At 43.5% G+C, this 16,396-nt stretch overlaps 1 protein-coding gene across 1 annotated transcript in view; it reads left to right on the forward strand.

Moving 5' to 3' along the window:
- The window catches only part of NPHP4 (nephrocystin 4), a 159,787-nt gene that overhangs the window by 84,120 nt on the left and 59,271 nt on the right, over nucleotides 1-16,396 (forward strand). Inside the window, exons 12-13 of the mRNA XM_075839481.1 lie at nucleotides 2,236-2,291; nucleotides 2,866-2,991. Of these exons, the coding sequence (XP_075695596.1) occupies nucleotides 2,236-2,291; nucleotides 2,866-2,991 (182 nt within the window). The remainder of the gene's footprint in view (nucleotides 1-2,235; nucleotides 2,292-2,865; nucleotides 2,992-16,396) is intronic.

The following is a 16,396-nucleotide window of genomic DNA, read 5'->3' on the forward strand; positions in this document are numbered from 1 at the left end:
CGGTCAGGGTCCTTAAAACCCGCGCCATAGACTTTTTACGGCTCGGGTTTTAACTTGCTGCCCACGCGATCGGGCAGCTGAATGTCGGGTCTCCGGCTGTCAGTGGCTGCCGGGGACCCTGAGGAGAGGAGAGAAGCAGCTTTCGCTGCTTCTGTTTTCTCTGATCTCCTTTACACAGCGCTCAATGAACGCTGTGTATAGGAATAGAGGCAGCAGCAGCGGCGCTGTCTCTATTGGTCCCAGTCTTCATGTGACTGGTCACATGATCGCCGGCTTCCGTTACTGACAGACTGCTGCTGGGTCTTACTGGGTCCTATTAGTGCTGTGCAGCTCCAGTTACAGGGGAAAAGCATGGTGTAAAAGAAAGAAAAAATATATATAAAGTTCCCCAAAGGTCTTTTTTTTTACCTTTTGAGGGACAAACCATAGAAATAAGACCACAGTAATAAAAAAATAAACGTCAAGTGCAAAAAAAATTGTAATAATAAATACACATAAAATACCGACCCCAAAAAAACGTTCCCCCCCCCCCACCAATCATTGTCGTAACGCTAGCCCGGACCCAATTACCCTAATATAGACATGTAATATAATAAAATTTACGGTAGACAATGACGATCACAAATAAAAGGTCTATTTTAGGGTAAAACTATGTTATTACCCCAAAAAATAGCTAAAAAGTAAAAAAGCTTATTTTTTTTACTATTATCTTCAAATTTGAAGAATTAAAATTTCAAAAACAGCAAAAAGGATGTGTATAAAAATGATAAAAAAAGAAACCTGCATTGTCTACGGAAAAAGCATCGCAAAAATCAGGTCACTAGCCCAAGAAATAAAAAAGTTATAGCCATTTAACTAACGCGTGCTAAAAATGGCTAAACGGTGTCTGGTCCTGAAGGCTCAAAATAGCCTGGTCCTGAACTGGTTAAAAACTAGATTTCTTGAGAGAGGTTACCCGTTAAAAATTCTTAAGGAAGCTTACAAACACGCAATAAAACGAACACGGGAAGAACTCCTCGTTCCTAGAAAAAAAGGAACCTGTTAAACAACCCATAAGATTAATCGGCACACTTGATAGAGCCAATCAAACAATAAAAGGGATACTCAGAAAACATTGGGGTATCCTTCAAATGGACATAGACCTGAAGGAGGCCATATCGCCATATGGGGACAGGTCACGTACAGAAGGGGGAGGAGTATTGGTGAGTCGTCTCACTGCGGTTGCGCGGACGCGGGCTGCAGTGCGCTTGCGCTCGCCTTGACAGGAGCTCCAGACCTGGTGACATGTGACTCCGGTGGGAGGGGCTAGAAGCCACCATCACGGGGCTTTGGTACCGCCCATTTATGGGATGGACACTGTCCTGGTACTCGGCAACGTATCAGCTCCTCTATGCGAACACACCTCCGGATAGCGCACAGGAGGTGTGCTTATGTCTGCACACTTTTTTTTATGATATTAGTAAAAGTTTTATTTTATTCAAACTCAAGTCCTGCCCCAGTGATTCATTTATTAATCAAAGTGAAGTACATAAAACTCAAATTAAATTTTGGTGCAAGGTCTCCAATTTCACCACATATATTCAATTTAATTTAAGAGTAAAATGATAATATTCAGCCTGTATGCAGCCACCACTAGGGGGAGGTCAGGAGCTTACTGCGTACTGTTTTATAACTGAGAACAATGTACAGTCAGTATGCAGTAAGCGCCTAAGCTCCCTCTAGTGTTGGCTGCAGGAAACTTGAGTTTTATCATTTAACTCTATGTAGGGGATTCAGAGCGCTGTATCAGAAAAATGTAGATTTGACTGTTCTAAAAATATATTTAGAGTTTAATCTGCACAGAATTTCAAAATTAAAAATGCATCACCCATGAGACGCGATAAACTCTCAGGAATGCTGCGACCACCCTACAATTTCAATGTTTCCCCTAGGGGAAAAAGTTGCAATTGACCTAGTGACCATTGCAAAAAATCCATCTGTGTCGGTCCTTTTGCAATAGTCACAAAATCGCTACAAATTTTTTTCTAATAGGGAAATATTGTCATTATGTTGTTCCCGCAGTAAATTTACAATTTTACAGTCTCATGGGTGAAGCCTTGGAGCTTCAACTTTACTATACAATTTCTGTTTTACAATGAAAAAAGATTTTCCCTGTATTATTTTAATTATTTATTGATTTATTTATTCATTCTTTGTCATTTTTTTAATGTTATTTTTTTAAATAATTTTTTCCAGCAAAGATCCTGACTGCACATACGGCACCTCTTCAAGACACTGAACTCGGACCTGCAGTAAGTGTTTGCCGATACTATTTTTGCTTAATGTTTATTTTTTAGAATTGCATTGTCTACAAAAAAAATAATTCAAAAATCATGTTGCTAGCCCTATAGCCATTTAACTAACGTGTGCTAAAAATAGCTAAATGGGGTCTGGTCTTAAAGGCTCAAAATAGCCCGGTCCTGAACAAGTTAATCTTGCCCTACTTCTGCTCCATCTCCCCTCTCACAGCATACAGTCACCCAGACGCACTGAGGTAGAGATGCTGCAGCTGCATCCCCCTCCTCTGTGTCTACTATGCATTGTATTACTGTACTGCACGTATTTTTTGGGGTACGGAGAGGGGAAATACAGACTACTGTATTGTACCACTAGATGACGTCATTTTCCCCTATATACAAACCTTCATGTATTCACTTTTAGTTCTGATTTATGCAAAAAAGGACTTAAGATTTTATTTGATGGCAAATTTATTTGATGTAACCTCCAACTTTTCTACTCTTCAAGCTTTATCCTAGTAGTAGTTTTACCGGTCTATTGCTACTTTATTAAACCTACTAATGTAGAATTGTTTTGTTCTTGTTTTAGTTGTCCATGTCTCAGCTGACCACATCTTCTCGATATCCAACCATAAGTCATTCTTCTAAAATATCTCTACAGCAAGTCCCCAGCCAGCTCATGCCTTCACCCATGGCCTATCAGTTGTCTCATGCGGTAAGTATTATATAACATGCCAGCAGTAATCCCTTCCTTCACAGCGTGCTCAGATTAGTCCTGTAGCGTATTGGTCTGGGGTTACATAGTTAATGCTACACTGATTATAAACTGCATGTACTGTGGATTGCACTCGAAAGGCTTATAATGTACTTAAAGGGGTTTTTCCACAATTGGCATTCATCACCTATCCTCAGAATGGGTGATAAATGTCTGGTCACTGAGACCTCACCACTGGGACCCCACCAAACACTAGAATGGGACTCCCGATACCCCGGTTGCTCCTCTCCTGACAGCCCCCCCTGCAGGGAGGAGTTTGAATGGAGCGGTGGTTACGCATGTGCCCTGCCACTCCATTCATTGTTCATAAGCTGACTGAAACAGCCGAGCGCTGTGCTCCTATCTCCGTCAGTCCCGTAGACTTTGAATGGAGCGGCACGGCAGATGCTCCTCCACGGCCCCATTCAAACTCCTTCTCACCGTTGTCATGCAGTCTCGAGCTTTCAGCGCTCAGACATTTATCACCTATCCTGTGGATAGGTGATGTGTGTCAGTTGTGGGAAAACCTCTTCAAAGGAACACTCCACTCCTTAATAACATTTGTATGACATGTAAAGGAGTTGTCCCATAAAGGAAACCCCCGTCCATATTACCTGTTAGGGCTTATTTATCTCATACACCTCCAACGCCTGGATCCCCCCTCTAAGCCCCTAGTAGGGAGCCACTATGTCAGAGCGGCTCTTGCTCCGGCGGACCCAGCTGTCCATGTATCACACATCATGTAATACTACAGTTACCCTCAAGGGGAAATGTAGGGCAAGCTGGAGCTAGGACCCAGACAGACCCATCGAAGGGATTGTCCTTATGACAAAAATCCTTTAAGTGTTTGAATTCATATAAAATGTTGAGAAATGTTCCTAATATTTTACCTTCATTATCTTTTACTGATCTTAAATTACATGAGGTGTTCTTCACTATGGCATTCACAGCTACATTCAGAAGACTACTTGAGCATTGCATTGTGGGAGCTCAGAAGACCGTTACCTAAAGCTACAGTAAAATGTTAGGTCACTTGTCTGACCGCAGAATGGAGGCAAAACTTTGTCTGTTTCCATGGGCAACCAGCAACATTTGAAAAGGAACTGGGAATATGAATGGAAAAAAAAGACATAAAATAACTCAAAGTGCAAAATATGCAAAGTCAAGTTCTTACAAAGTTACTCTATATTGTGTCGTTTTAAATGTTGATAAAAAAGGGTGTCCAGTGGACTATCCAATGTGTGTGGGGGTCTAGCGACTCTCCCTTGGATGTCGGGGTAAAGAGGGATCTGGCATGTTAGATTTCAACATTCCTGACCCTTTGTTCTGCAGGAGATAAGCAGCTGCCGGATGTGTCTGGCAGCGGCTTATTCCTCTCGCCCCATTGAAAACACATGTACGCTTAGCCGAGTCTACTATACATGCATATAGGGAAGTCAGGATGAATAGCTGACAGCTCTCTAAAGTGTATGGGCAGCAAAAAGCTGCATTCCCACAGGATAGGTCATAAATGCCTTATAGATGCGGGTGCCAGCTCTGGGATCCGCATCTATATCGAGAACGGGGGTTACTAGACCCCACCTATTTTGCTTGGTGAGGCGGCCATTGGCTGCAAATTCCTGCCGGGTACTAGTGGAGAGGGGGCACGTGGCTCTCTCCATTCTATTCTATATGGGAGTTACGAAAACAGCCGAGCAAGCGGAAACAAAGTGGCGGCGATCTTGCAACCATTTTTTTTTTTTACAACAGTCACAAGGTTCCACTATAGGGAAACATAAAGGTTGCATCACAGTACTGGTGATTTTTAGATTTTACCGTGACTCACGTGGGACCAAATGTTGTTGTGTTGTGGTACAAGAATGGCCCCGGTCTTTCTGTTCTCCAATCCCCTGGCTGTATCTCTGTAACTTTTCAGGGCAATGCATCCCATATCATACATACATCATCATATTCGCTCCAAAATCTAGACAAAAAAACCTAATAACTATAAATTGCAAATATTCTTATCAGCATTGGCCGCACAGAAGTTACAGATCCACTCATTATTTACTGTGTATTTCTCTGACATTCTTTTGTTTTACTCCAGACCCGGGCCTGAGGACGTGGGGGGGGGGGGGGATTAACATTCAGAAGATGAAATTAAAAGGGTTTTCTGGTAGACCTTACACTATTCTGTGGCAGCTTTATTATTTATTTACATACCAAAACAACTAATGGTACATTGTAAATTCACAGCATACGCGCTGCCTCTATAGCTTCCAGCTCACTGACCTGCACCACTCTCTGTAAGAATAGACGCAGTGAGCTTAGATGTCCAAATATCCGACACTCAATAAGCTTTTATGATGCCTTGCCTCCATAGCCCGGCACTTTCATTAGGGCTACATTCACACGACAGTGGAAAAAATGGCCATTAAAAACTGATCAACTGTCTGTTTTTCATGGCCATTTTGCATCAGTGTCTCAAAATTTTCATTCATTGCCAGTCCGTCTGTCTGTTTTTAATGGCCGTTAAAAAAGAAAAAAAGGATGGATTTCATTCCTCAGGGTTTTTTTTTTGTCCCAACCCCTGAAAACACCACAGTGCCCATGTAGATAGTGCTGCAATGTCCCTGTAGATAGTGCCACAACGCCCACTGTAGATAATGCCCACATAGGGTCAGTGCCCACATAGTACCACAGTGCCCACATACTGCCACAGTGGCCCTGTAGATAGTGCCACCCCCCCATATAGTGCCACAGTGCCCTTGTAGATAGCGCCACTGTAGCTCCCTGTAAGAGTGGAATCCATCTGGCCGAGAATTTCACTCATAGATGGATCAACTGACATCTCTGTCCACAAATGGACAGTGACGTCAGGGGCTTCCTCTAAGAGCTTAGGGATTCCGCTTCAGGTGTAGCCCCTGACATCACTGTCCATATATGGATAGTGACGCTGGGGGCTTCTCCGGGAGTGGAATCCACAGCCATCGCGGGGTCTGGCCGCCGGGGATTCTGCTCCTACAGGGAGCTACAGGGGCACTCTCTATGGGGGGGGGGGGGGGGGGGTGCTAGCCACATGCAGGGGGTGCTATCTACTGGGGGGGGTTGGTGCTATCTACATGGGGGGTGCTATCTACGGGGGGGGGGGTTATAGGGAGTCCCTGACGCCACTGTCCATATATGACCAGTGACGTCAAGGGCTTTCCCAAGACAGAAGTCCCCGGCCAGAGATCTTGCGATGCTCTAGCAGGGGACTCCATAGTTGGAAGCCCATATATGGACAGTGCTGTCAGGGGGCTTTCCTGGGTCCAGCGCTCAAATTAGCGCTGTGCGGGGAGTCCTTGGCCCGAATATGATCTTTTGAGTTCTATGGGAGCCGTCTGGCCGTGAAAACAGACAAAAATAGGACATGTCCTATTTTTTGACGGATGGTATTCACTGGTCGTTAAAAAAAGTCTGTGTGAATACACCCATAGAACTTTGTGGTTCTGAAAACGGTCGTGTGAATGCAGCCTTACAGTTGCCCGAATCTTCTTTTCCCCGACATCTGCCATCCAGGGAGACTGCGGAGCCCTTCATACACATTAGATGGTTGGCCAGTCTCACCGTAATCGGCAGATTCTCTAAAAAAAATTTGGTAACAATAGCGCGGCATGCACGTAAATGACAGAAGCCCGACGCAACCCATAAATGTCAATGGATTCCGTCGGGCGCCGTTGGTGTCCATCATTTAACGGATCCTGCATGCTGCATTATTTTTTCCCGGTAAAACGACGGACACTATGAAGGAAACCCAACTGAACTCATTAAAGGGGATGTCTTGGCATGGTGCGGTTTTCCATACTGATTACCTATCCACGGCATAGGTCATCAGTATATGATCGGTGGGGGTCCGACAACCCAACCGCGCACCGATCAGCTGTTCCAGCTGCCTCTGGGCACCGGATGACAGTGCTGGAAGACCGTGCCGGTCACAGAACAGCGGCTGCTATACAGTTTACGGAGCAGTCTGCTTCCGACACCAGCCACTGCATAACATCTGGTGTCCGGAGGCAGCCGGGACAGTTGATCGTGGGGGTCTAACACCCGGACCCAGCACCGATCATACTGATGACCTATCCTGTGGATAGGTCATCAGTGTGAAAAGCCGCCTGTGTCCAGACAACCGCTTTAAAGTTCTGGGACGCAGCAGAACAACGGAAATAGCAATGCCGATGTGAACAGAGCCTAATATTTGTGTTCCGTCTAAACTTTATTCCAATTTAATTGACCAGGGAACTGACGGTGCTGGAAAATGTCTGTATGCAAATACTGCACCTTCAATATGTTACAGTAAATAAATTAACACCTTTGACTTGTGTTTTCCGCATCATACTGTATAGGTGATTCTGTAACTGTTTATTATTAGGCGGTTGTTCCACTTTTAGCTTTTGACATTTTATTTTAAGGCTTCGAATGAAATTAAACGACACCTAAAGTGGCCCAACATTATAGAGCTAGTGATGAACTCATTGGTCTTCATATCTCAGAACTTCATATAGTGGTTATAATGTAGCCTGCGCTATATGCCTTAAAGGGACAGGCCCCTTTACTATTGGGAATTTTAATCTTGGGGTAACTAAACTGGCTTTCTAAAAGGGGGCTGTAAAATAGCACATCATATATTCCTTGCTACCCTGTGAACCCTGTCAGCCATTTAGCAGAGTTGAGAACTGTCATATGATGCTTTTATTTTTTCTAGTGAGTCAGTGAGGGGGTCACATACTTCTTCTCAGCCCCTAATTTGCACTTTGAGGGGCCATTAAGTGGTCGAAAATAGGTTGTTCTTGTTGAACTTTGATCGAGAGTAAAAGCAACAACCTCATCTAAAGAGAACCTGCCCTATCACTCCCCTTTAAAGCCGTTGTCTTACACTCCCCTGGCGATCAATTGTTATCTCCAGGGGAACCCCTGTGTCTGGCCACTTACTGAGTTGTGAATTGGGGAATTTGCCATCTGCTTCCTAAAAAAAAACGTGCAGTTGCCTGTGCACGGGAAATTTTGCATTAATGCATAAACGTGCCGGGAATACCAAGGAGGCTGTTCTTTTTGGCTCATGGACGAAAGGGTCCCGAATAGGGGGCCCCCCTCTATGAAGTGCATATGGATAAGGTTATCTTTATGAGACATCCCCTGTAATTTGTTAACTGATAAAGTTTGCAAGATGTTATGATTACTTAAAGGGATTTGCCCATAATCAATATTTATCACCTATCCACAGGATAGTTGATAAATATCTGATCAGTGGGGATTTGGCCTATGAGACCCCACCGATCATGAGAACGGGCTTACCTTGCCGTTCCTGGGAGCCCCATAGGAATGGAGCTGTAGTTCGCATGCTCGACCACCGCTCCATTCATTTCTATGAGGCTGCCGATCGCTATCTTCAGCAGCACATAGAAATTAATGGAGCGGTGGTCGAGCATTTGCACTACCGCTGTATTCCTATGGGGCTCCCAAGAATGGCAAGGTAATCGTGATCGGTGTGGCCCCAGCGGTCAGACCCACCCCCCAAATCAGATATTTATCACCTATCCTATGGGAAAACCACTTTAATGTTCACCTGTCGTGAGAACACAGAATATCTACAAGATGCTAATAAAGGGTGACCCAAGTTAGCACCCACAGTATAGCCCCTTGAAGTGTCCAGGTAGCTGCATGCTGCATTCACTTTACCAGCTGGATGAGTGGATCTTGGGCATTGACCATCTTGCACATGCCCCTGACAGGGGGACTTTAAAAGAAGAAAAACACAAAATTGGTGACCAGGTCCAGTATGATTTATTGTACGTCGGTCGTCAATAAACCTCATTTTTCAGTCTCCATGGAGTAAGGTTGACTTCCATTTAACCGCGTTTCTGCCTGCCGGGTGGAAACCATTTTCAAAGCTCATACGAGGTGACACTTGAGAACATTTGGTTTAATTATACATAACTCACGAGGCTGAATAGAAGTGGCATGTCATTCACTTAACTTAATGGAATTGTTTTAGAACTCATTGCCAGCGCAGAAAATGTACTATACCGAGGTCCTTGTGTATACACAGGGCCTGACAGAAACGAACCTCATTACATTCTTATATGATGTGCACTGCAAAGGCTACAAATAAAATCCCAATGTTGAAAAGAGTAAAAAATTTATGTCTCCCTTGAACCCAATTGTCATTACATAAAGAATGGAAATGTGAAATTCAAGAAAATGATCTGCAGTTTAAATGTACAGTAGTTTGGAATATTAGAGGCAGGACATCAAGTTATATGAAATTTTAAAACCATCCGGGTCAGACTGGGGTAAATTGGGCCCACCAGAAGAAACTAAAATGTGCTATCAAGTTCCACTGCGTGTGACACTTCTATGGCTCTGTTCACACTGCGTTCGGCTATTTCGTTCAGCCACTGAACATATGCCCCAGACGTATGCAGCTGTATTCCTATACAGCTGCAGATATATTTCATTAACCATCTGCTTCTGGCACCGACCACTGCATAGCTTCCGGTGCCAGGAGATAGCCGGTACAGCTGATCGGTGTGGGGTCCGGGTGTCGGACTCACTCCAATCATATACTGATGACCTATCCTGTGGATAGGTCATCAGTATAAAAAAACTGCCCTATGCCCAGACAAGCCCTTTAATCTAAAAGTCGGCGCTGCTTTAACTCCCGAGACCCCCGGCAAAATCAGCTGTGGTATTTAGCTGGCTATGCAGGTAGTACATGGTGTCCTTGTTACACATGGACAGCTTGAGTCCGTCAAATCAAAGCTGCTCTGGCTCATAGAGGGGGGTTCTGAGTGGGGCAGGAACCCCCTCTGACATCAATATGCCTTTAATAGGGCCTTTATTGTTCCACAACCTGGGCCCACTGGAAGATCCCCGCTCCCTAGGTGGGCCAGTTTGACACGGATAGGAGTCACCCCCCCCCCCCCCCAAAAAAATAAAAAATCATTTTCTTCCACTATATCTTTTAAGCAGATAAAAATAATTTTCCTGAGAAGATTTCTGCTTACAAAAAGTTAACTTTAAGCCCAAGATTAATTCTGCTTTGTAAGTGTTCAGATTTATGTATTGCTGTTATTTTCTAAGATGTAAAAGGGATTAAAAGCACAGTTGAAAGTTGTAACATATATTTAAGTTAAGTAAATGCAACCATTAGTCACTCAGAACATTCTTGAAAGGATGAGAAATCTTTTTGATAAAATACCTAATAAATATGGTTAACGCAGCCATTTACATTACTCGCTGCTGTTTACAAAAGTAAACCATGCTAATATCCAACCGAAGTAAATGTCGCTAACAATGTATCCCTGCAAGATATATAGGATCTGGAGGCGCTGCTGTAAATTATACAGATGGTAGAAGTCAGCTGGAAATTGCGTAATCCTATAAAGGGCAAAAGGATAAAAATCTAATTCTTTTGAGTAGGCTCATTACACCTAAATTGGAGGTTTTATAGGGGTTGTCTCATGAAGACAAATCCTGTCCATATGTCCTATTCGGTCACCCCCTCTATGAGCCAGAACGCAGAGCTGCTCTAACCGCCCTCGTCTGAATAGCCGCCCGTAAAACACTACATTTCACCTGCAGTGGCTGTTTGTTGGGGGTGCCAGGACGAGACCTGCCACGATCAGTTGATCGCCCCACGGGTCACATTCTGAATGGGTTTGTCTCTGATAAAAACAAACCTATAATAAGAGCAATTAGGCAATTCCCTAAGGGCTCATGTACACGGCCAAAAGCAAAAGAACGGACATTATGTTCCATAATTTGCAGTACACTTCTACGGCCCGGGCACCTTCCCGCGAATATATGGGAAGGTGTCCGTGGTCAATAAAAGTGAACGGGTCAGTAACTGTGGACCGTAATTACGGTCCGCAATTACGCCCGATTTTTACGGCCGTGTGCATGGGGCCCAAATCAATGATTCCTGACCTTTTTACCAATGTGGACCTTTTTTTCTTTATCCCATCACATGGTTTATTACTCCTACCGCCACCTCATAGGAGCATCATTGGGTGGGAAAATAATTCCTTTCTCAGTCAAGAGAGACTTGATTTATTTGACTGCCCATATCACTAAAGCTGGGCATACACGTGATTTAGCTATTAGTCACACCCGTTCGGCCCACAACTATTTCTCCTGAATACAACCATAAACATGCACGCTCAGCCAAATCGGTGTGTTTATTTCAATGACAATAGGGGTATAAACCACCATACCCTCCAGGCATCGGCTTTTCTCCTGTAGGAACAAAGGATTAGGCAGGTGGGAATCAAACATGACACATTCCTCTTTCCACCATCTGCTGTTGAAGGACTGTCGCAAGTCTTATCTGAAATGTATGGCCAGCTTGGCTTAAAGGGTTTGTCTAGTTCAGAAAACCCATTTTTATACACACTATTAGGGAATTCTGAGTTAATAGAGGGGGGTCCTCTGTTCATTACCCTCATCTCTTGGCCAGAGTGTAGATTGGTTTCAAAGAGTGTCTCTCTGTCTGGAGGACCTGTCCTGTCCTGTCCTGCATTACATGAATTGGCACTGTGTAATGCTAAATTTCTCCAGTGGTGGCACTGCAGGGAAACTAAACACTTACTGTCAGGTTTCCTCACAGATTATAGCTGATCACTGGGGTCACAGCAATTTGGACACTTTGTGATCAGCTTTATGTCAAGGAACCCTTCTAACAAGTAGTGATTGTCCAAAGCGGTGAACCACTTTAACATCTTCCAGTAGTGTGAAATCTTCCAAGGAACCACTGACCATATTCTCAGGAACTCTGATACTTTTATAAGTGCAAACAATGCTGGTAATAAAGGAGAGAATTACATTTTCATGGCTGTTCTCTTGTTACCCTTTATGGAGACCTGTATTCTCTGAATATAGAGTGTACATTCAAAGGGTCGTAAACACCCAAACAGCAGCATAGGCTGCATTCACTCAACGAGCAGATACATCTATTTTTTTTGACGAAACTCGATTCGATTCTGAATTTTTTTCTCATAATACAACTCAGGGAACAATATGCGAAAGCTCTGTGTCAAAGCCTGAAACAACATATTCCAAGGTAACTTCTTCCATAGAGCTGTGATATTACAAATAGACATTTCCTCCCTGACCTGTAAACTTTAGCCCCTCCTCCTCAATCTCCTTTGTCCCTCCCTCTCTCCTTCCATATAAATCTCTTATATATTGGGTAATAAAACCTGAATTGACTCGATGTTATGAGCTTTACAGTATAGATAGCTGCAGTATATTACATGTAAAGTGGAACTATGAGAAGTTCGGGAGGGTCGTGCAATATCCTTTAAACCGTGACATATCCACTTGTGGGAACTTGTAGAATATGTGAGGGTGCCAGGAAGGCTGAGAGTCCCTGACACTTAGCTATTTGTATACATTTTAGAGGGATTAAACAGCACAAATAAAAACAGATTAGCTGACTATAATTGTATGTGGTTAGCATCCCATGACGTGCCTATAATGGTGCAACGTTTCGTTAATTAGTTAGGTAATTCTAATAAGAATGCTCCCTAGAAAGCAATTAGCTATTTAAAACAAACTCATTTTTAATGCCATGTGCTTTTCGAAGATTGGTTTTCCAACATAAATAATTGACTGAAACTTGTTTCCATGTGTGGGAGAGAGCGTTTGGTTCGCTCTTTCCTTGACATTGACTGTAAGTAAACATCAGCAATCAAAAGGCATCTGCCGAAGTCCGTATGTTCCTCCATTTAAAGACTTCTTTCTGATAAGTCAAAGACTGGCTAAAGTCATGCCACATGGGGTACTACCGCGAGGGTCATGGCGCCACTCATAGTCAATGATTATTGAGTCTTTGTGTGGAGGCACAGACCTGGAGAATGGTACAAAAAAAATTCTGCTACAAAAAATCCCAAGAGCACAGTGGCCTCCATAATTCTTAAATGGAAGGAGTTTGGAATAACTAGTACTCTTACTAGAGCTGGTGCCCCACCAAACTAAGTAATCGGGAGAGAAGGGCCTTGGTAAGAGAGGTGACTAAGAACCCAATGGTCACTCTGGCTGAGCTCCAAAGATCCTGTGGGCAGATGGGAGAAACTTCCAGAAGGTCAATCATCTCTGCGGCACTCCACCAATCTGGGCTTTATGGCAGAGTGGCCAGAAAGAAGCCTCTCCTCAGTAAAAGACACATGAAAGCCCGTCCGGAGGACTCTCAGACTGTGAGAAACAAGATTCTGTGGTCTGATAAAACCACGATTGAACTTTTTGGCCTCAATTCTTAGCATCATGTCTGAAGGAAACCAGGCGCTGCTCATCACCTGCCCAATACCATCCCTACAGTGAAGCATGGAGGTGGCAGCATCATGCTGAGGGGGTGTTTTTAGCGGCTGGGACAGGGAGACTGGTCAGGGTTGAGGGAAAGATGAATGGAGCAAAGTACAGAGATATTCTTAATGAAAACCTGATCCAGAGAGATCTGGACCTCAGACTGGGCCGAAAGTTCACCTTCCAGCAAGACAATGACCCTAAGCACAAAGCCAAGACAACACGGGAGTGTCGAGGGGACAACTCTGTGAATGTCCTTGAGTGGCCCAGCCAGAGCCCTGAATTGAACCCATTAGAACATCTCTGGAGAGGTCTGAATATGTCTGTCCACCGATGGTCCCATCCAACCTGACAGAGCTGGAGAGGATCTGCAGAGAAGAATGGCAGAAAATCCCTAATCCAGGTGTACAAACCTTGTGTCCTCACATACCCAGGAAGACTGGCGACTGGTATCGCTGCCAAAGGTGCTTCAGCTAAGTATTGAGCAAAGGGTCTGAATACTGATGTCAATGCAAGATTTTAGTTTTTCCTTTCCAATAAATTCGCAAAGAACTAACACTCTGGTTTCACTTTGTCATTATGGGGCATTGAGTGCAGAATGATGGGGAAAAGTTTTTTATTTTTTTTTATTTTAGCACAAGGATCAACATAACAAAATGCATTGTATATTCTATTCAGAGTGTCGAGAAGTTGGATAACGACACCCATGGGCACTGTAATGGCTGCCATTAGTGATGGTCACCCAGCACAGATCAAGAGAACTCAGGAACAGCTGAGTATAACATTAAGGGTATGTGCACACACACTAATTACGTCCGTAATTGACGGACGTATTTCGGCCGCAAGTCCCGGACCGAACACAGTGCAGGGAGCCGGGCTCCTAGCGTCGTACTTATGTACGATGCTAGGACAACTGTCCCGTACTGTAAACATGCTTATACTACGGGACAGTTGTCCTGCAGCAAGGCAGGGACTCCTAGCGTCGTACATAAGTATGATGCTAGGAGCCCGGCTCCTTGCACTGTGTTCGGTCCGGTACTTGCGGCCGAAATACGTCCGTCAATTACGGACGTAATTAGTGTGTGTGTACATACCCTAAGACTTCACTCATGATGAGAACCCAACGACTTGTATTTCTATTTTTTGGACTTCTAGGAAGAAATGATCTCAGGTTTTCACGGAATATCCCATTACCAATAAGATGGAAATGTGCCGTGTCCTTTTAGAATGGAATTCAGATGAGGTTTTTTTATGCTGATTTTACGTTTGTGAGTAAGAGCACTGGAAATCTATGGAGGCTTCACAGCTGATTGCATTTCTGAGGAGTCCGGATTTTCCAGTTGGTTTCAGGTGTCAAGTACTGTATGATGCCCTTTATGTGAGGTCGGAATTAGGTAGTGGGTTTAAATGTCCAAGTATTCCCATGAAATAGTCATGTAAATGCTTCACTTCTATACAGTGCATTTCCCTGGTCATGAGGGTTCTGCGGACCCAAAGACATGGAAGCTGCCATTTACATTCAGATTGAAGCGGACATGTCCGATATAAAGGGGTTTATTCATTGTATAATGAAAACTTATATCATTTTCTAATATACTTTGTGCATCAATTCATCGTGGTTTTTAAAATGTCTGCTTGTTGTCATTGAATGAAATCTTCATTATTTTTTACTAGAGGCTGAAAATCTGTCCTGGTCTTGTGATGATCACACAGGTGAATGGCTTGGAACAAGTTCTGATACTTGTAGTGTAACAAACCCAGCACCTGTGTGATCAACACATGACCAGGACAGATTTCCAGCCTCTGGAAGTAAACAATGAAGGCGCCTATTGAATGGTTGTAAGCAGAGATCTTGAAAACCATGAAGAATTGATACAGAAAGTATAATACAAACTGCATTGCTTTTCATTGCACCATGAATAAGCTTTATTTACTCGATTGCTGAAACTGGAATACCCCTTTAAAGGGTTTTCCCACAATAGTAAGTGGTGGTATATAACTAGGATACGCCAACACTTGCTGATCGATGGGGGTCTGACACATATATTACAGGCTTTATATATATATATATATATGTACACATACACACACCAGGCTTTATATTATTAGGAGAAGCTAGCTCAGCTTCTTCCGTAACTCCCATAGAACTGAATTGAGAGAGAAGGGCACATGCAGGGACTTCCATTTTCCACATTGTTGAGGGTCCCAGGGGTGTGACCCGCACCTATCGCACATTTATTGCATATCCTATGGATATGTGATTTGGTTGCTTGTAGTTTATAATAATTTTCTCTTCGATATAATGGAAGTCAGCTCACCATTCACTGACTTCCTGGTCAGCTGGTGCTGGGCTTGTGCTCATTCACAGCAGCCAATCTGATTAAGCAGAGCTGCAGTATAAAAGTATGGAGAGGGACCGAGAAATCTATGGTGCAGGAAGTAGATTTCAGACTACCTCATACTCCGATCAGATAATATAGATAGGCTGGAGCCACAGATCCTAGCTGTGCCCAAAGGAGCTAGCCAGCACTGAAGAAATTGACAGAACATTGGAGTGGTAGGCCTCAATAGGCTGCCAGGATCATGTCGTCAAGTACATATGATAAAGAGAAGGGACTGAGAAAGTGAGGACAACTCAGAATTACTTTAATAACTGTATTACAATTTGGATTTATTTTCCAATTTTCACCTTACTAAAAGTTTATGAGAAATAGTAGAATGTCTTGAATTCTTTACCTCGGGTTTCCTTTAACTTTATACATGTAAATCATATGCATCCAGGTAGTTGAATGTGTCAGAAGTCACACACCGCATCACTAGCGCAGATGCTCATTTCAATGCCATTTACATAATGTTTTATGTAGCACCGGGAACTTATTTTCATCGTCTTCATTTCCATTGTCTCCTGATGCGTAAAACCATTTTTTTTGCCAGTTACCTGACAAGGTTGTTGTAAGTAGAGGCCTGGAACACTTAAATAGATGGGACTCTGACATTTGCCGTCCTTTCCTGACTTTGTATTACCTGTGTGGAGCAGTACCGTGGT

Source organism: Rhinoderma darwinii, chromosome 10 (assembly GCF_050947455.1).
Source record: "Rhinoderma darwinii isolate aRhiDar2 chromosome 10, aRhiDar2.hap1, whole genome shotgun sequence".
Taxonomy (NCBI): domain Eukaryota; kingdom Metazoa; phylum Chordata; class Amphibia; order Anura; family Rhinodermatidae; genus Rhinoderma; species Rhinoderma darwinii.